Source organism: Micropterus salmoides, unplaced genomic scaffold, assembly GCF_014851395.1.
Source record: "Micropterus salmoides isolate LMB-PRFRI ecotype aquatic unplaced genomic scaffold, ASM1485139v1 Ms_hic_scaffold_3495, whole genome shotgun sequence".
NCBI classification, from domain to species: domain Eukaryota; kingdom Metazoa; phylum Chordata; class Actinopteri; order Centrarchiformes; family Centrarchidae; genus Micropterus; species Micropterus salmoides.
Window position 1 is genome coordinate 7064 of NW_024042812.1, and position 21950 is coordinate 29013.

The window sequence follows — 21950 nt, forward strand, 5'->3', positions numbered from 1 at the left end:
TAACCCAAACCAGACTCTGCTTCACTTCATATATGCTAAAAATAAATTATTATGAGTGCTGTATCAATGCGTTTAAAATATTGTTTGGACCTTCAGATTGTCTTGTTTTTTCAGGAAACAGACACACATATTTCCTCTGAGACTAGGAGTTCCAGACCATTGGTTTAGCTGATAGCGCTAAAAGTAAGGGCTGACTATTTGCCCTTGCTTAGACTAATCAATGACTTCTGGTGTGTGTGTATGTGTGTGTGTCCCTGCCCAGAGAGGCGGGGTCTTCAGTTTGTACAGGGAGTCTGATCCACTTTTTTTTGCTGCTGTATTCTCAGATGGAGGATGTCGTCTACATTTACTGGTTTCACTTTGGAAACCCAAGAGTAGATCATTCCGACGAAACTGATTTATCGAGTAATCCTGTGCCTTTTGTGGCTTTTAAACTTTGTTCATACACCAAAAAAAAAAAGTTGTCCTGCGTTCAAACTGTATTTTAAGAAACATTTTTCATGTCATTTTTTTTTTTCTCCTACACTCAGACAGGACAAGTTGGAACCATAATTAAGCTCTACTGGGGCGCAGGTGAGTGGTGCTGCTCAGAGTTTTCTTTGATATTTAATCCTACAGTGGTGCTTGATGGTGTTTGAGGATCATTGTAGTTTATGCATATATATGTTTCTTTGATAAAATAGAGATCTCAGTAAATGAAAGATAAAAGTGGTATAAAATCAAATAACGGCTACAATATTGCACCATTTAAAAAGATTTAATTAGGGAAATGAACTAATTTGAAGTAAACATAGTAAAAGAAAAGCCTGGAATGCTGTAAAACCAAAGACATAACTGAAAACAGAAAACATTTTTGCCTGTTTTAGTGAGCATTTCTGCAAAACTATTTTGTGATGTTACTCTATATATTCCTGCAGAAATGGTGAAACACTGCTGAATTTAAAAAAATATAATGTACTGGACTGTAAAATATCACCAAGCAGCAACTAGACTGGGCTTGAAGGATCCTTCCAGTTTCTTTGAGCCAGTCTATGCTTTCAACCTGTCCCATTGCAAATAAATAGAACTCTTTGTATGCTGCTGCACGTTTTTTTTCTTTTTTGGAACTAAACAGTTTAAAATTGTTTGTTTTCACCGCCCACATAATCCGATCCTAGCATCCATCAGATAGGAGATCTAAGGAACAATGATGTGCAGGATATCTGTGCAGGATATCTGTGCATCATCTAACTCACACTAACAGTACTGTATGTGGACGTACACCCTCTCGCAGTCATACCTCCAGCCCGACTGACCTGTATGTCTTTGTACTAGAGGAGCCTCATTTATCTGGAGGGTTAGAAATCCTTCTGTTCTATAACCAAGAGTTCATCCCCATTATCAGTGATCTGGGTCAGTGGGGGAGGAGGAGTCCCACAGCTGTTACAAACTGCTGGTGTGTGTGCATAGATATACATATGTAGCATGTGCATGCTCTGTCTGTTTGCCTCTGTTTGTGTCACTAAATGTCAGTCAGTCTCTCTCTTTAACCATTTCTGTTATTAATCTGACACTTTCTGCATTCACTGCAGTAGTATTGCTTTGTGTGTTTGTGCCAGATTGTTTTACTGCATTTTAATTTCCATAACAGCATGAGCAGATGTTTTACTGTGTGCGTGTTTGCGTGCGTGTGTGTGAATGTGTACATGCTTATAATATCTAAAGTTGCATCTGTGCACGTTAGCTGCATTTACGTAATGCAGTATACTTGCGTGTGTCCAGTTCGTGTATGCATGCAAGTACATGACTATGTGTGTTTGTGTGCATGTCTGACTGTGTGTCTCGGGTATTTAGCGCCTAATGGTCCCAGCAGCACACAGCCCATTTGAGCTCTAGACGTCAGATGTCATGATGTCATGTCCCTGCTGTAGCTCTCACGTAGTTTAAAATGTCACTTAGGCTATGTATTGTACACAAGTCCATACTGCATGTTCATAGTGTTATCACATATGTAGTGTAAGATATAGACACTGACTAAACTTTCTCTTCTAAACTTCCTACCGTTACCATTTAAAGATCTTTCAAAAGGTTTAATATATGTGCTGTGTGAGTTGGTAGGTTGGCTTTTTTTTTCAGCTGGAAAGGTTTAGCATGACAGAATGTACAGGTACCTGTAAAATGTGGTTCGCATTTGTTTGAGTGTATGAAATGGGTTGAAGTGATGCATTTGCCAAATCACTTTTCAAATTCCACTCTGTCAAAACAGCAGCAAAATCAGAAAGTAAAAATGGCATGAATGTATCGCACATACTTATTCCAGATGTTTGCTGCTGATGTCTGCAGGCTGACCCAGGGAGATAAACCATTTAACATTTAAACATAATTTACTCTTGGCGTAATTGAAATGGATCATGAGATGAATGCAGTTGTCTTCAATCAGCTACAGAAATATCTTGTACCTAAATACATTGGAAAGTAAACTAAATATACTATTGGATTTTGCATTATTGGACACATTGACATAGTTCAATCAATGCGGCACGGTGTGTGTTTGTGTTTGTGTGAGGCAATGAGAGGCCACTAGGTGTCTCAGTGTGTATATATTATAAGATTGTGTCAGTGTCAAGTGCATTTTCCTCCACAAATCACGACTCTCCTTCTGATACAACTACAACCACCTCTCTTCTCTTTCCTGCTCTTTTGCTTTATCATTTTTTCCTGCCTTTTTTCCTCACATTTTAACCTTTTTCTTCTTATTGGTCTTTCCTTCTTCTTTCCTCTTTTCCCACAAGATTACTACACTTAATTCTTATTGCCACCACCTTTTCCTCTTTCCTCTCTCTCAGTAAAAAGAGACTAATGAGAACGATTAAGAGATAAAAGAGGGAGAAAGTAGAAAATAGGACAAGGAAGACGGTGGGTCAAAGAGCGAGAGAATTAGAGAGGGATAGTGTTTGTTTTAATGTGTGTCTGAGCGAGAGGGATGGAGAGAGAAAAGGAGAAATGGAGGGAGGAGGGGTTTAATCCTGCCTGGATTATGGTATAAACTGATGCCGGAGAGCAGGAAGAGATACGCTGGAGAAAGAGGAAGTCCCGCTATCCCTGCATCCATCCAACATTCCATTTACCTTTCTCTCTGTCCGGTAGCACATTTGTGTCCCAGTGTTTTGGGTTTACATCCACCAGGATGTGAGGTCAGCAGCAAGGAAGCATTCAACAAAGGACGGCAGAAAAACCCAAAGTCTCTTTAGGAATATGTATGTGTGTGTCCTGCTTGGGAATACTTTGCTGTCTGATAACAAGGACTGAACTCGTGTGAAGACAGAAGTTTGCCAGGACGACCTAGCTCTTTCTTTCACTTTCACAATCACTTTCCTTTTTTCCCGGCATCCTGCCGATCCAAGAGAGGGAGCATGGAGGAGAGACGTGGATGATGGGAGGAGTAGAAATAGGATTTAGAGTTGCAGGAATATGGCGAGACTGCGTCGTGACTCTTGGTGCGCAGAAGTGACCTTTGACACTGGAGACAAGAGCTTTCTAGACTCTATTGTGTGCCTGGGTAACCAGCTGAGCTGACATCAAATCATCAACACTTTTTATTTGTCATCAGTCAAATTTGAACCACGTGTCTCGAAGAGAATGGTTTTAAAGCTGTGACCACATGACATAGTGAGTAATCTTCACTACCATTGTGTCTATAATGATTTGAAGAGGTATTTTAATATTCCCGCAACCCACTTTTTGGCTCCAGCTTGTGTTTCTTTTAAATTAGCGTCATGCGTTTCTGGACAGCACATGGGATTTTTTCAATCTTGTGTCTCCCAGGAAAAGCAGCTCTTTAGTCTTTTACGTTCATAGTCTGTGGCTTCCCAGTGTCATTATTAGAAGTCTTAAATATCTGACCACTTTTTAGGATGACATCCTTCCTCTGATGTTAGTGTTGGATCTGAGCTTTCTGGATCCTTTGTTTTTCTTGAGCAGGCCACAGACTCAGATTCTCTTCATGTCTCTATGGATCCTTGTGTATTTTAGACTGCTCATTCACAAAGTCACCTCTCAAGGTTTGAACTATACATGAATGTCTTTTTTGTCAATGTCAATTTTCCCACTATTACTTTATCAGGCAAGTTATTCAGTGTCATTTTTCCCCCGCTCCCCCCATTGCAAAACTATCCTACAGATATACAAAATGTTGCCCAAATAATTTAAAGCGTCTATAATCAATATTGTTAAATTAACAATGGATCACATACATTGGTTACTCATAATGATGAACCCACAGGGAAGCATAGCAGTACCTTTGCAGTTCTACTTAGCTCTATGGAGCTTTTTAACTTCTTTCACCAAAAACAGAGCTTAAAGAGGGTGAATATTGCTCTATAACTGCTAGGTGAATAAGGCACCTGTTAGCTAACAAGTTTGCTGTATCAGCCTAAAAGCATGTCAGTCCTGTGTTTATAGCTTGTTTCCGCTGGTATTGTTCTAAGGATAGTGTGTAAATGTTGTTGTTATACCACTTGCACAGACAAGTACTTTTACTTTTTAATCTTGAACAGCTAATGTTTGTAATGTAATGAAGTGTTTCATTATTATTACTTGTCATGGAAAGCTGCAGTGCATCTGTGTTTACACCTCAGGTAGGGTAGGTTGTTGCTCTTGTCTCTCCTATGCAGAAGTAAAATCCTTGTTCTGTGAAATTTTCTGTCAGTCAGCAGCTACTTCCTTCCATCTTTAGTTCATCCCTCTTTCCGTTTGCATTGTGACCTGAGCACTTCTAATCTTTCTTTGAGCTGTCCTAATTTCATCCTTTTCTCTTGGAGCCAGCATGCAAAAATTGGAGGACTGATGCAGATCGCAGCAGCTGCAGGGATGAACCGCTGGACCAGGGGAAGCGCTGGGAATGCCAGTAAATCGGACAGAAGTGGGCCTCACAGAGGGAGGCACGTGATGCTGCTGTGGATTATCCTATCCAGCTCGTTGTGCCTGATGGTCGAAGGCCAGATGAAGATCTCACCAGAAACGTGAGTACAGTTGCACTAGAAAGCCATGACATTGACTTTTTACCTCCGGGGACTGAACCATCAGGAGCCATTTTGGTCAGATCAAGTTTTGATGTCAGTTGAAAAGCCACATACACCGAAAATAATGAGTTTTTGACATTTGGTTGTATCCACGACAAGAGACTGGCAAACACAGATCATGCAGGTTTTGTGAGAAACAAATTTGCATGTGTAAATCTCCTTTGCTTTTCACACACGTATACATTTTCACTTCATAAAACCTCAATCAAATGTATTTATTCAAATACCTGATCTCATTAATTCCAAGGATCTTAAACTGACTGACTGACTTTACTTGCACACCCTTATGGTTTTATGAAGGACAACTCTTCTGTTCCACTTTATTTGCACCTGCACTTTCATCACTATAATATATACTGTATTTAATAGGTGAAATAAATGGAAATCTGCAAAGCGTTTACCCACAGTCATCTGACTGGATGATGTTTTTGTTTTATTTTGATTCATTTTCATCCATTTAGCAGTAAATACAAGTTAAAAAAACACAGACCTAATGATTTATTAAGACATTACCAATTATTGTACCACGTAATTTCCCTGTGGACTACCTGGCAAGACTACATGCAGCGTTATCCTTCTCGGAGCCACATGTCAGATGGATGAGTCAATACTGTCCTTTCTATTTTAGTTGAGTACTCAACACAGATACATATGGGCATATGGGGACCTGTGGGGTAGAGCTAGTTTCAGCCAAATAAGTTGACATAAATTTGGCTTATATTCTTACAATAAAGATACAGTAATAAATGCACAGATAGATATGGGGCAGATTATGTTTCATTTTGCAATTGTAAATTGGGATGTTTAGAATACAATATTACAAGCTTACATGACTGAAAACTTCTTTTGCGTACACTGATATTATATAGGTTTTTAACCATGCTAGAGTATGGCTAGCAATTATGTCTATATGGCTTTTGTATTTACTGCTCATAATACTTCTGTTTAAAAAATCTATTATTTTTTCAAATTTTTCTTTTAATAAATCATCCATTTTTGTTTTGGTATGCTTCATTTATTGATACATTTCATTATTGATTTGTTTTCTTGTATTGCTTCTCCAATTCTCTCAGTCTTTCTGAATAGTTCTTATATGCCTCTATTTTAATTAATATAATACTATTAATATATTTTAATAAAGTGGTTCTAGCTAATAACTTTCCTCAAATGACGGTGTTTCAGGCATCCCAAACGATGGTTGGATCAATCATTGTTATTTTCACCTATATATTATCGGACTAATTGTTTAATATAATAATATCCCGCATTAAGTCTCCAGAATGTATGTTTTTCTGATATTCTGGTGTATTTTTGAATGCTCTTGTATTAAATACTCTTTTCCACTAAGTCCCTGTTCGTGGGTAGACGGTAAATCCTCATCTCCAAAGGCGGGCCATCCTTAACCTCTGAACTACTGTATATTAAACAGAGTTACTCTCAGTCTAGACGTTAGTATACATATGTTAGTAACTTACCCTCACTCAGTCAGCATATTATGGACTGAAATGAATGAATCAATTAAGTTTAAGTAAGCTATATAATAGCCGATGTTACTCTTTACTGAGTGAGATACAACATATCCTCTACATTAGTGATTGTCTGTGAAAATAATTTTGAAACTAGTTCTGGAAATATTATATATATGAAAAAAACAATCACTCAAATACAAAGATGGGTTTTACACAAGAGACTTCCAATAACTCATAATGCCTAATGTGTTTTTATTTTCATACTAACATTCACTTTGTAAGAGAAGCGGTCAGCTTTTCTTTTGGGAATGAAACGCTGCGTTTGTTTGTTCTCCAGACGCCAGACGAAGCTCTTTCCCCTGAACAGTTTTCAAACCGCCTGCTGACTAAAAACACTAACAGATCGATATGGTGCTGTCAGTCCACAATAGCCTATTAACTTCTTTTGTGTGTGTGTGTGTGTGTGTGTTAAAGTGGAAGAGGTTGTGAGGAACACAGAAACTCTGAGAAACACAGACAAATACACAGCATTTTGTTAGCACACTTGCACTGACTGGATGCTATTAATATTTGTGCAGTGGCCATACATACTGTAATATTGTGTTTAATCCAATTTGAGTCCAAAGGTTTTATCAACCAAAACCATAAAAGTTGATTATGCAGTTTCAGGATATAATGTGTGTGAGTTTTGTACCTAGGCAGGTCACAAATTCTGTGATGTCACAAAGGCAGGTTGGTGTGACAGAGGGAGATTAAAGGTCTGGGGAAAGCAGAGCTCAGCAGGCCAACACAGGTCACTGAATCTGAAGTGCTTCATTGTGCCTGGGGAAGATTTGGCAGCAGGGCCCCGCTGGCTCTGGAAGTCAGCGGGCCACAACCAGGCCAACAAGGTCAAATCTTTAGCCTCTGAGGGAACATTGCTTTGCTGCCAGGAGGAAAACATAACTGGCAATAAGACATCAACCGCAGTGACACATTTTTAAAGCAACAACTGAAATGAGGAACTTTTTCTGACTGTGTAACACCCCTATAAAAGGCTGTGTTTCCCTTGCAGTGAGATTCGAAAATTAGATTTTGTCATTTTTCAACTAGGCAAACAAAATAATAACTTTCTTGGTGAGTAAAAGGAATCATCAGCAGTTTTTGCCCTTGCAGGTATAGAGAATTACTGTGTTGTATTTGTATTCACAGTTGACCTTTGGCCTGCCTAAGGCTCTGTCTTTATCTGACCTTGCTTGGCTTGTACAGTGGTGCAGTTTTTTAATCATCAAACAAAGAATCAGTTTCTCATTTTTCTGTCAAAACATTTTCTTGATACCACCTTAAAACAGTTACAGCAATCTCACTAATGTCAAGGCAACAGTCAAGACAGCATTTGATAGCCCTGAACAACTGAAGAATATTTACAGTCTGTTTAATTGCATCTCTCATTGTCAATCCTCACACTTTAGAATAAACCCACACTCACATTTCAGATTAAACATATCAACAAGTCAACTAATTCTCAGCCACTTTTCAGTACTGAGGCTGCAGGCTAGCCGTGAGTCAACCCTGACCGCTAACTAGCAGCGAGCTGGTTGACTCCCCATAGGTTGAGCCATCTGTCACTTCCTGTCTACTCTGTAACCTCTATTACCTTACCTCAGCTGCATTCACATGGAGGATTTGTGGAATTGCTGCATGTTAACGGCATGATCTGGAAGACTGTCAGCTTTTACTGTCACCTTAAAAGTAATCTGTTTTAATCTGTTATTGGTGAATGCAGGGCAGCCTCTTAACATGCTTGGCTGCATACTTTCTTAGTGACCTTCAATACAGATGGTCTTATTAGCCCTTGTTTTTTTCCCGCAAGCTAGAAGAGAAAACATTTGGACAGAGGATTAGTTTGAAACACGCCTTGTCTTTTTCGCAAATTGGCTGTTCAGCTTTTCTCAAAGCATTATTTTCTGAATTAACACAGTAATTTGTGTAAAACAGAAAGGCGACATAACATATCCATAAAGTTTATTTGCCAAAATGTCAGTAATTTAATCAATACCTCTTTATAATAAGCAACCCTTAAGGGTTTAGAAGTTGTAACTAATAGCTTTATTAATTGTTAAGAAATCATACAGTAATGTTTTATAAATCCATCCTAAGCTATTGATAAGACCATCTTTTGAGTTGCTTACTGCCTCCCCTACAGAAAAGGGCTTAATTTAATGAATTACCAGAATTGATTGTTTGTTGTATGTGATTGTATTACTACCAAATAGAAACCTGGAAAATATGAGTGGGACAAACATCTGATTAATTTAATTGTGTTTTCTCTGTGTCCAGGGTGCAGCAGTGGGCTGTATCCTTTGGCAAAGAGATAGCTGCCCTGTCTGCCAGATACTCTGGAGCTAAACTGCTGCAGAAGGTAAGAGACCACACACATAAACACATTAACAAATGAAGACACATGCAAATACACACACATGCTGTTAGACAGACACATGAATTTGAACATACCAAGAACAGATGCAGACACGCACACACACAAAATTCAAATGTTTTCCAAGACATCTCAAATTCATGTATTTTGAGGTGAATTAAAATTTACAACTTACAATAATGATTTACAGTTTGTACGCTGGCAAATAGAAAGGGTGAAGACAAGGAGTGAAATCTAAGACACAATTGTAAATAAAGAGCCATCAATAAACTTTACATTAATAGAGACAGTTGGATGTAGAACTCATGACATCATCACATTGGACTGAGATATATGACTCTCTGACTGGCATACAGTTGTTGTACAACATCTGCACATGTCCCAGAGACCAATGTGATGACACACTTAATTCTAAAGCACATAAATACACTAACACACTAACACACGTGTTATACAGCATGACTTTTAAAACGGCTTTACCAGTACAAACAGGAAAATGTCCTGCTGATATACTTTAGCCACATGACCTAAATTGAATGTGACTGAACTGTGTTAATTTTTGTGTGACTTACCTTAGAGATTCAATAAAAGCTTATATTTCTGTGTGTGTGTGTGTGTGTGTGTGTGTGTGTGTGTGTGTGTGTGTGTGTGTGTGTGTGTGTGTGTGTGTGTGTGTGTGTGTGTGTGTGTGTGCGCGCGCGCTAGTAATTAGGCTGGGCAGTCTCCCTGTGCCTGTGCCACCCTGTAGAATCCCTAGCAGGCCCATTCACCATCTGCCACACACACAAAATGTGTGTTCACAGATACATGCACTTACTCCCTCTACAGCATATACATCTTTCCTTATGGTTTACCATGCAATGTTCTAATGTACAGTACAAAACGTCCACTGATCTAGCTGCACAAATAGCTAACTTCCACAGATTTCTTCCAAAACAAGCAGAGCACTGTGTGTTTGTTGTTTGTGTCTGTATTGTATGCTGGATTAACCTCAGATAACCTGAATGATAAGTTGGAAGAAACAATAGTAAGCACCACAGAGGATTTAAACTACTGACTAACTTGATCCAGCTCAGACATCACAGTAAAAGTGATGGCGTAGGAGTTGCAGTTGTCATTGTAGTGGCAGTAAAAGTAGTTGCTGTAGTAACATTATCAGTAATAGCTCTATTTATATATTATATAGGTACATTTCTCCTAGTTCCACACTTTATCTTTTTATTTAGTCAGTGATGTGTGAAAAGCACCCAGTGCAGTAGTTTATTCTCTGCAACAAGAAGCTATTAATCACTGACCTCTGTCTAATCGATGGCTTTCTCGTTATCTGTGGAACATTTACTGACTCTGTCTTCTTGCCTAAGTAAGCTGAATAGTATATTGAGTGTTTGACGATGATAAAAAAATTGTTGGAGCTTTACTTTTGTTGGAAAGGGTTTTTTTTATGGTTATTTGCAGAAGCCTCCAAGAGAGCTCTTTATCATCATTTTCTTCTTTTATATCTGTTTGTCTCTCTTATCTGTCCAATTCAGGCTTTATCTCCCCTGTAAAGGAAATTGAAAAGCATCATCTGTGAGAGGGAATATTTAATTAATTTCTTACTTTGAATCACAAATTGGGCATTTAGGATAATTTCCTCCCAGTTTTCTAAGTTGTCAGACTTTATTTTTAGGTCAACAGGCTCACCCAATTTGTAACCGACATGCTAAAGTCCCATTGATGACCCTATTTCCTCGACAGATTTTGATAACCTGTAGTATTAAGGGAGGGTATTTATCTTACTGAAGGTAATAGAAAATGAATCCATCACCAAAATAAACATTTACCGGAAATCTGTCATCACAATGGATGCTTTTATCATCAGCACAGGAAATTAACCTTTAAGTCCACAGGCAGCAACAGCATGGGATCCCTTAGATTACATTGCTGTAGCTGCTTTAATTTAATAGCATGGTGAACAAACCGACCAGCCTCTGGCAGCTAGAAACATACATTTAGTTAAATCACTTACACGAGATTGATTAAGTAATCTCTGTGTTTACAAATTGTAAAAACTAAGTGGGTTTCCATTTCCCTGAGACCTGGTATGTTCAGTTTGACTTAGGAACAAACATGATGTGTTGATGATTTCATTCTGAACTATTTCTTTGCAAGTACATTGGCGATTTTGCACTGCCCAAGTTGATTTTACTGAAAGTGATCCTAGATGGCCACAGAGTAATATGTTGAAGTTTTGGTTATTTACTGGAGAAACACAAGATAGGAAAAAAAAAAAAGAATGATCTCTTAAACCTCATTGAAAGAGTCAGTAGGTCATTATTAACATGTAGTATTATTGTATTGTTGTACAATGTCTTTGCATCAATAAGCCTTCTTAAATTTAGGTTTGTACATTTATTTAATTGCTGATTCATCATTTTGACAAAACCGTTGTAACCGGTGCCTACAAAGACAAATGTCAATATGATGATCTCTGAATTTCATGAAAGTCAACTTTAATGAAGTGAATATAAGTGAATTGTAAATCCAACCATCTTACAGCGCAATACAGCCATTAAAACATGCACAGATGTCAGTCAGGAGGCGCAGTGTGCAGTAGAGGTTTTTTTTTGTGGCATCACGCTGTCATATAGCAGATTAGAGAAAGATTCTGGGGAGGGGATGAGGTCAGGGCTTGACCCCCATCTGTATTACAAACTCTCGAACACAACAACAACTCTGTGTGTGTGTGTGTGTGTGTGTGTGTGTGTGTGTGTGTGTGTGTGTGTGTGTGTGTGTGTGGTTTCATTGACTCAAGGAGCTGACAGTACACTTTTGGTTGCAGGATGCTGATCAGTACTTTAAAAAAACCTTGTTACTAATAAGCCAACTGTGTCTGTTTTGAAGAAATACAAGGATATCGAGGGTGTGGTGAAGATGGTGGAGGTAGACGGAGAGGAGCTAGTGAAAAAGTTTGCTGAGGAGATGGAGGAGATGCTTGGGAGGAAGATGAAATCTGTGAAGGTAATATTGATACATTCTGTGACAGCAAACAAATACTTAAGTTAACTGTGACCAATTGGACTCCAGCTCTTGTGCAGACATTGTCCTTCAAAAATCTTTGCAGATTTAATATAAGCATTAGGTTTAGTAATAATGGACTTTATCATTTTTCCTACATGGGAAATTATATTGGCAGAGTATGTATCCTACAGCTGCTGTATTTTATCACAGAGGCTGGCAGAAGCAGCAGAGGATGCTGACTTTTACCATGAGTACAACGAAACGATGCAGGTATGTGACAATATGCTTCAATATAAGAACATTCACCTCTGTGCAGTTTGTGACTACAGTATGTAACCACAGATGTATACCCCAAATATTCTATTCTTTATTGATACTCCTTCTTCAGTGGTATTTGGTGGTGTCTTCAGTACCATACTATCTGAGTCACTATCATTGCCATAACTGCATTAAAGCTTATTTTGTCTTGTCACATATTTTGTCTTCTGTCACCTCATTCACATAGTGTTCAACATAAGGGGTATTCATGGCAATATTTCACCATCCAATAATCTATAAGCTCATCGGCCTTTACTTTATATCTAGTTTGAATACTATAACTCCATGCTGATCAACACGGTGGATGAGGATGGGAATCCACTGCCGCTGGGAGGTGAATTCTTGCTGGAAGAAAATGAACACTTCAATAAAATTCCAGTCAACACACAACAGAGTAACATACAAGTCCCTACAAATGTCTACAACAGAGGTACAGAAGCCCAAACATACACGTACAGCCTGCATTCCCTTGCACATGCTGTATAATACATCAGTATTATATTGTCAGTAGAATATCAATATCTTCTTTCATTCTCTTTCTGTAGATCCAGATATTCTGAATGGAGCGTACATGTCCGAAGCTCTGAATGAAGTTTTTGTTGACAACTTCCAGAAAGATCCAACTCTCACCTGGCAGTATTTTGGCAGCTCCACTGGCTTCTTCAGGCTGTACCCAGGTGCGCACACATCGGGGTCTCATAGGATTCATGCATGCTTCCCCAAATCTCAGTATGTTCAGTGGCACGGTGTTAAGACAACATGAGCCGAGCTGAAGATAAACATTCAGCTGTGCAAGCCAAACAGTGTACTTACACCGCAACTGACGATGCAGGAAACTGTCTGTCAACCGTGATGAGTCAGTCTCATCTACAATATGGCTGCTGGTGAATTCTCTCCTGCGTGGGTGTGTATGTGTTTCCGTGAGAGAGGAGTAATTAGCGGAGGATTTGTGACACAGCTTGTTTTACTCATCTGCTACCTCATCCATCTCTCCCTCATTTGACAATTTGTCACTATCCATCCATGCATCCATTTGTTCGTCCGTCTATGGCTCCGTCCTGCCAACTAGTCAGCCAGGCAGCAGTTTTCAATCTGAGTGTCAGCTTTTGCTAAATCTCTCTATCTTTCTCTCTCTCTCTCTTTGTTTAGGGATCCAATGGATTCCAGATGAAAATGGTGTGGTCACGTTTGATTGCAGAAACAGAAACTGGTAAGGCGATATTGCCCATATCAGCGACTAATTGGGCAGGTTAAATCAACCCCAGAGGCAGTCAGTGAGAAAAGTCTTTCTGACTAGCTGTTCAGTCCCCTAAGCCTAATCAGTATCTTTACCCATTTAGTGAAATTTCTCCTTATTTATATGCCTCTAAGTGCAACTTTTAACAGAAGTAGTGAGGTGATGTGGTTCGACGCAAAACAGTCAGCTTTTGTCGGTGTCAAGTCTTTGAGGTTACCTTGCTTTATCAGTGCACTTACCAGTAGATTAAATTTACTGTATTGTTTAAGTTTATGTTCAGTCAAACCAAAAAAGTAGATAGGGAATAGAGAGAGAGAACCATGGTATGACAGACGCACATAGCATTTGATCTGGCCTGAGTCAGGCAACTCTGCTGCAGCACAGTTGGAAATAAAGAGTAACAGATGTGTGTGTTAGGGCTCTCATCACAAATCAGCTCTTCTCATCAACACTGGAAGTAGTTCTCTTAACTGCTAATGCAGCCCACAAATTTGGGTGCAATCTGTGTCAAAGACAACCGTATGGAAAGCAATGACACAACACTTGCTTATACATCTGCAGCCATACAGCTTTTTACAAATAATGCTGCAGATGACTCAACAATAGGCCTTTTTCACAGCAGACATTTTGACACAATACCAGGACCCTGAAACTGAAGCAGCTAAATGGAATTCAGCCAGCATTCATTTTATTGTGTACACCTGGGCTTCCCCTGCTGTGACTTGTGAAAAGGTCTTCTAGGTCACGCAGAATAAGATCTGGATTACTGTTCTAATCAGTTCCAATAAATCAAATGCCAGGAACTATATCTGGTCCTCAGACAGAACATACTGTATCCTTGAAGGCGGAAATGAGGGAGCATGACAGTGTGGCTCTGAAATTGGCGATCACAGTTGCTGTAGAGGAAATCCCATTGATGTTAATGAGCTTGGAAAATCAGGGGATCATGATAAGGAGATGAAGAGAAGCATGCACGGAAGAACAGAGGAACAAATAAAAGGATAAGGTTTGAACTCTGCCTGTTCTGTCTGACTGCTAGATTACTTATTACTTAAACAATGTACACTCAATTCTGTTCATGTCTGAGTGTTATTTGCTTGACATATTAAAGATAAAGCATTTACTGCCTATAAGCTCAACTAAGTCTCTTTCTAGGTATATTCAGGCAGCCACTTCTCCCAAAGATGTGGTAATAGTGGTGGATGTCAGTGGCAGTATGAAGGGCCTCAGAATGACCATAGCCAAACACACCATCAACACAATCCTGGACACACTGGGAGAAAATGATTTTGTTAACATCATAGCTGTAAGTACACACACGCAGTTACACAGAACACAGACACTTGTGAGCAGTCTAAGACTCACCAGAAGCAGAGTGTGTCTGAGTCTTAATAAGCATGACTTTGAGATTAACACAAAGACACAGAGATACAGGTACAGTATAGAGACTGGGGTAAATATATCAGTGGATATACACACATGCTAACAGGCACACATCAAACATTCAATTGAAACCAAGCATTTATTTTTATGTCAAAGCTACAAAATTCATTTTGTTTTTAGGTTTTTCAGGATTTTGGCCGTGTGTAGCCCTACAACTACAAATAGGTGTAATAAGCATGGTTTATCCTGGTATTACTGCGTGTGTAATCATGCGCCTGCTGCAAATCCGCTGCCCTTAAGCTGTTTTCACACAGAATCCACAGCTACGCTCCTTTCGATGGAGTGACCATGCCTCAAAATAAAAATCAGCACTACACTACTACTACACTTTATTTTAAAGTGAGATATGCTCAGTTGGAAAAAGATTTTAAATCTTTTCATATATTCACATTATTAACAGTTAATAGTTTCTGTGTTACACAATCAGATGCTGGTTGGAGTAAATACATAATGTAATACAGTTAAGTGATCTTGGGACATTTTTGCGGTAGTAAACTGCAATTACTCTTAATCATTACCTGTCATAAAAGTTAATCATGTTGTCTGTTCCTCATGCTGATCATTGATTATTTTGGGTTATATATTTGTTTTTTCTCTACAGTACAGCGACTATGTTCGGTACGTGGAGCCCTGTTTCAAGGGCATGCTAGTACAAGCTGATCTGGATAACAGAGAGGTAACACACACAGAAGACGCACACAGATACACACAAGCTCACAGCTAATTAATTCACTTAACCACTGCCAACATATTACTCATATGCTGTTATCTCAGTTATCCTCTAAAGACAAAGAATATGCTGTCATCACATCACAGTTGCTCAGTCCTTGTGTTTGTGTGTGTGTACTATGTGTTGGATGTATGCCCTACTTTTACTCCCCTTCGCATCATCGCAGATCAGGTGAGGTCACTGGCCGCTGACAAAATTTTTGTTAGTCACATGGCCTGTCAGCAAGGGATTTGATTGGTTGAATGCCTAGAGAGTCGGGATGTAACAGAATGGGCTTACAGATGTTGGCTGTTGGCACTGTTACGCATAAGCCTGAACTCACGTTAGAACACACAAACATACACATTTACAGGAAGACAATCTTTTGTGGCTGTTATATAAGAGTTCCTACATTCCCAAACAACTATTTATTTTATTTACTCACACTGTAGGTCAGAACAAGTTTGCCCAAATTGTAAAAGAGACCAATGTGTGTTCAGTTTTGTCAAATATTGGCCAGGTGACCTGAGGTGCAAATCTCTGTTTTAAGAAAAGGAACACCAGCCATTCGTCATAGTGCTAAGTGGCTAAATAGTGTTGGCTAGTGTGCATGTTGATTAATCCTGATTACCTCATGGTGCTGTAGTGACTTTGCCATAATTGGTCTGTGTGCCAGGGAGCCGGGGATAATCCCTCCTCTACACTCTTTCATTCCCTCATGAACTCTCCATGGCTTAGTGACAATGTCAATATGTTTATTTGTTGTGTGTCTCTCTGCAGCATTTCAAGCTTTTGGTTGAAGAGCTTCATGTCAAAGGAGAGGGCAAAGTGAAACATGCAATGAAAGAATCCTTTAAGATCCTCAACGAGGTGTGTGCCTCTTTGCAACAACCACAGCACACAAATTCACAGGTCTGCAACATTTGATTTCTTGAGTACACATTTCCAAGACCAAGTACATTGTGTGTGTGCATATTTAGGCTGCAGCGCAGGGCCAGGGCAGCCTGTGTAACCAGGCCATCATGCTGATAACAGACGGAGCCATGGAGGACTTCCAGGATGTTTTTGAAGAGTTCAACTGGCCAGAAAGACGGGTATGACGCACAAATACAACAAGTGCAAGCACTAGTGAAATGTACTGTAAGCACACATACAAATAGCATTGATGGTATTAATATAAAGCTGAAATAACAAATGAGTGGGGTTTCTCAAATATCACCATATTCTTTATTAACTCTCCAGGTTCGTGTGTTCACCTATCTTATTGGACGGGAGATGACATTTGCTGAAAATGTTAAATGGATTGCCTGCAACAATAAGGGTAAAAACCCGATGAGGATGAATAATTAGCCTGAAGGTCAAAAAAATGTCTTTAGGTTTTGCCACAAAATCTGGGATACAAAGTTTGGGTAATTTCAGCAACAAGCAATCACATAACTAACAAACAATAGCATATTGTTTTTAGCAAGAAAGGAGATCTGTTAGCCCTTGTTGGTGTTCCCAGGTGCTACTGAAGGGGACTGGGTATCAGCTGCTGCCCTCTTGTGAATTACATGGGGTCATGCAATAGCTCAAACCTAAAAATAATCGCTTTATACTGCTCTGAACACATCAAAAAACCCTGACTAAATACCTGATTATCACAACGGATACACTGTAAACACATCTCTGGCCAAATATCATATCTGTGTATGCGTGTGTGTGTGTAATGGGTAACAGGTGCACTCCCTTCTGTTGCATACACTGGCAGTTGCTTCTGCCAACAACAAAATATCTGTCATAAACAGATAGCTAATGGTTACATTCCTACTATAAAACTTCTATATACACTTTCAGTTTTAGTTGAGAAAGCAGGTATACTTAATAATATTCACAGCAGCACTCTTGGGGAGACATTACAGAAGGAAAAAAGGCTGCAAGCATTCACAAATTCATACCTGGCAGTGCTTCAGTAGCCTGTTGTCACTGAGCAGCTTCACTGCAGGTATCCCATTGACGTCATTTCTCCCACTTGTAGAAATGCCATAAACCTTAGACTAAGCCAAGCTTTAAAAGCAAAGTCAAAAGCATATTTGCATTGATGGGAGATTCAAGCTGTTTTTTCATTAAAAACAACTTAGTGCTTTTTGGGAATACAAGGTCTCTGAAGTCAGATAAATTAGTTTGCTGCTCTAAATTTAATACCTAAAAGCCAGATGCAGAAAGAAAAACTATATGGTGAACATTTTCTATGCTAAAATGTATGGTTCCTAGTTTTTCCATCTCAGTACAGTAATTTGTGATATATGGGATGTGTGTGTAAATGTATTTTGTGTCCTGCAGGTTATTACACACATGTCTCCACACTGGCTGACGTCCAGGAAAACGTTATGGAGTACCTCCATGTTCTCAGCCGGCCAATGGTCATCAACCACGATCATGACATCATTTGGACGGAGGCCTATATGGACACTGTGGTCAGTTTGCTTCTCTTATTATTAGTGTGCTTGCTGTGCAATTCACACTATTATCTTGCATTAAAATTATCTGTCATGTGTAATCAAAATGTCAGACTCATTAAGGATGCCTGTGCTGTTCACATATCCATTTTATTCTGGATTGGCAACAGAGATAAACTTTTTTGCAGTCTATCTGTCTCTCTTTATGAAAACATTTAAACCAGTCTATTCATCTCTGTGCCTCTTTCCATGGAGCTGAAATATTCAAGACCCCTCCATCCAGTTAATCCCAGACACCAATACAATCTCCTATTCAGAACACAGAATACTACAGCCACCACCAAGTACTGCATACTAACAACAGAGATCAACTAAGCAATGATCTGAAAACTACTGTAACTACTCCAAGGAAGGTTAAAATCAAGGGCAAGTGGTCCTTGATTTTAATCTTCCTTAAATAACTAAGACCTGACCACCTTATAACCTACACTGAAAACATGCCAGACCATTGAGACCATAACAATCACCCATGCAAACTACACAAACACTGAAAAAGTAGCATCCACTGTTGGGCAAGATTCTTGTAGAAATGAATAAATTATTTACGTATTACTCACTGAAAAAAGTCATTACATTACTTTAACTGTAATGGCAAGCATCATCCTCCACTTCCTGGCAGTAGCTAAGCTTCCAACCCCTGCAACATCCCTGAAATTACCAAAGGATTAATAACTGTAAGGTCATAACTGAATTTTAATAAACTAAAAAAAACTGTAACTGTAACACCTTACTTAGTGGTGCTCTATTAGCCATGGTTATAGTATCTAACCAGCAATGCTCATTTAGCAACACACCAGCAAAAATCAAGTCCAAGACAGTTTTGCTCAAGCAGAAATTTTCTAAATAATTCATATTTTTCCTTTTCTAGTGCAGCTGTTGTTTTCTTACCACTGCCTGCTTATTTCGGTTTCATCCTTTATTTCATTATCTCTTTTCATCTGTACCATATGTGGCATCTATTTTCACTGCCTTTTCATGTCTGTTGTCTTTCCTCCCCTTCATATCCACCTTCAGTTCCCCAGCACACAAGAGGTAATCATACTACTGTAACATTAGAGCTTTAAGTTTACTTACTATACTCCTTTTTTTTTTTTTAGGAATGTTACCGATTTAAAATACAGAATATAGTATCTGTAACGGCTTGCTTAGCCTTTTGTTCATAGTCAATAGCTCAAAGTTTGTAGTTTCGAGTAGTTTCTAGTAGTTTCTAGTTAATCTAACTTTCCACCATTGCTTCAAGTGCTTAAGTTACCTTAGCTCATCCTCTTGTGAGCTAGCAGGGTAATTCCTATAAGCTAGCCTAGCTTAAAAGTTTTTAACCTGAAACCTGAAACTGGAGGTTAACATGCTGGTTTTACTACTTAGCTTTCAATTTTATTTAATATTTTGAAACTTCACTACTTTACTCTTTACTTAACTAATTTTACAGGCGCATATTGTTTTCAAACTTGAGTGAACATCTTAGCTTCTCTTTCCTATCCCTTTGTAAGATGTTAGCATTACATTAGCTTAGTTAATGTTCTCAAGTTTAGACAGTTTATTTCAGGAAGTCTTCCAATTTATCTTCATTTCATTTCATTCTCCACCAGTGGTCAACAACAACAATGAGTTCTACAAACTTCATTTAACTTAAACCTACAGTTGTTTTCTCATAACATAGCAAACAAATTAAGCTAGTCAACTAAAACAATGTGGAGAAAGTCATTGTGGCTGATTTTGTGTACCACAGCTGTTCAACAGTCAGTCCAAAGCCTGCTCTGATGACCTCGGTAGCCATGCCTGTATTCAGCAAGAAGAAAGAGACTGTAAGTATTAATTTAAATCACAATTAAAACCATTACCCTCAACAGACATCATTTGAAATTGTGCATTTATCATTTATCATACATATCTGCTGTGTGTTTTCTGTAGTTGTCTCATGGGATTCTGCTGGGAGTGGTAGGAACTGATGTGGCCTTGAAAGAACTGATGAGATTAGCACCGAGATACAAGGTAAATGCAATATGCTGTGTCTTGAATAAGGATGGAATACTGTATACATACTTTGTCTTCTCTGAGACAGCCAGTAACATTGGATTCATAAGGTTAATTATCCACATGTTAAGATCTGTGTTGATGCCCTATAATGTAGTGTGCTGTGTCCTTATCTCTTTACGTCTCTTCAGCTGGGTGTCCACGGTTATGCATTCCTCATCACTAACAACGGCTATATCCTATCTCATCCTGACCTACGACCTCTGGTACAGACAAAGATCGTATTTTACAGTGAACTATCGCAGCTGAGAAAGTGTTGAAACTTTACAACTCTGCTTGACAGTTTTATTGTAATTAGCTTACCATAAATAAATTTTTTACTGTTTGTTGTTTGTATGTTTGTTTGTGTGTGTGTGTGACAGTATAAGGAGGGGAAGAAGCTAAAGCCAAAACCCAACTATAACAGTGTTGATCTGTCAGAGGTGGAATGGGAAGACACTGAGGAGAAAGTGAGTACCACACACTCACATTTCTGTCATTTTAAAGTCCCGTGTTTTCTCTTTTCAGTGTCAGTGTGAGTTGTGTTGTATAGGATCCACAACATGGTATGATGAAACAAGTGAAGTGCTGATTATGAGGTGTCTTTGTTTCAGCTGAGGACAGCCATGATTAAGGGAGAACTGGAACAATGTCTTTAGATGTGAGAACTTCAGTGGATAAAGGGGTGAGCACTTTTTGGTTTTGTGAGTGTCTGTTTGTCAAGGAAACACAAGGAGCCGTCTTAAATATTATATCAGAGAATAGATTTTCCTCTCTTTCTTCCTGTGGTGGTTTCTTTTCTTGTATTAGTAATAGTTTTAATTCCTTGTTTTACTAGTAATTTACTAGTTTTAACTCTGTCCCTCTCACTGTCTCGCACAGAGGAGAGTGATGTTCCTGAAGAATGATTACTACTACACCATCATCAATGAGACACCCTTCAGGTTTGTCTGATCACTTTCAGCTTAAGAGAGGCTTACTAAAAGTGTCAGATTTTAAAATGTTACATCCACCATATCCAACATAGCAACATCTCTACCTGTATAAAATTATTAATAGCAGAAACATAACATCTATCTAAGTGATATCTCCTCTAACATAATTTCTCTCTAGCCTGCACTTTTGCTCTAGGACAACAAATGATAATTTTTGTTAAAAACCTATATATATATTATATTATATATATATATATATATATATATATATATAATAGAAAGTAAAATAACAGTATTTTCTGTGTTTGACAGTCTGGGTATAGTGTTGACTAGGGGATATGGAGGGTTATCTTCATCGGAAACGTCTCTATTGAGGAGGGTAAGTCTTTTTCTTCTGTCGTAGTTTCTTTCTATTTATGTCTGCCTTCCTTACACTCTGTCTTATGTCTTTTTTGCTTCAGGTCTCCATGACTTATTGGCTCCAGACCTAACCATAGCCAACGAATGGTGAGTATGCCATAACCTATGGCCATAACTAGCAAAACATAGACGTTATGGGACTCCCACCAGTATTAAGTGCTTGTAGCTCTTCATATAAATATGACTACATGCCATTTTTCTAGATGTATTTTTGTGTGTGTGTGGGTGCTTGTAGGACCTACTGCGAGACAGACATTGACCCGACCCATCGTAAGCTGAGCCAGCTGCAGGCTGTGGTGCTGTACCTCACTGGTAAAGAACCATCTGGAATGTAAGTGTAACTTTATTTTGTGAAAATAAATCACACTTTAACCCCAACTCACCAGCAAGTGGATGCTATTAATTATATACACACATGAAATCCAGAACACA

At 38.7% G+C, this 21950-nt stretch overlaps 1 protein-coding gene across 1 annotated transcript; it reads left to right on the forward strand.

The window, feature by feature from the left end:
* Nucleotides 1-302: 302 nt before the first annotated feature.
* LOC119884490 (voltage-dependent calcium channel subunit alpha-2/delta-4-like) lies at nt 303-21849 on the forward strand (the record flags this gene model as incomplete). The annotated part of the gene is given in 26 exon segments (XM_038694892.1): nt 303-573; nt 4804-5000; nt 8849-8930; nt 11829-11945; nt 12156-12215; nt 12531-12693; nt 12809-12940; nt 13413-13473; nt 14656-14806; nt 15545-15619; nt 16433-16522; nt 16633-16746; nt 16895-16973; nt 17975-18108; nt 19880-19902; nt 19904-19955; nt 20062-20142; nt 20316-20390; nt 20547-20633; nt 20778-20799; nt 20802-20848; nt 21046-21107; nt 21411-21439; nt 21442-21477; nt 21560-21605; nt 21754-21849. Coding segments are annotated over 25 exon segments (2090 nt in total), but the record flags the coding sequence as incomplete, so codon positions are not given.
* Between the last annotated feature and the right edge of the window lie 101 nt (nt 21850-21950).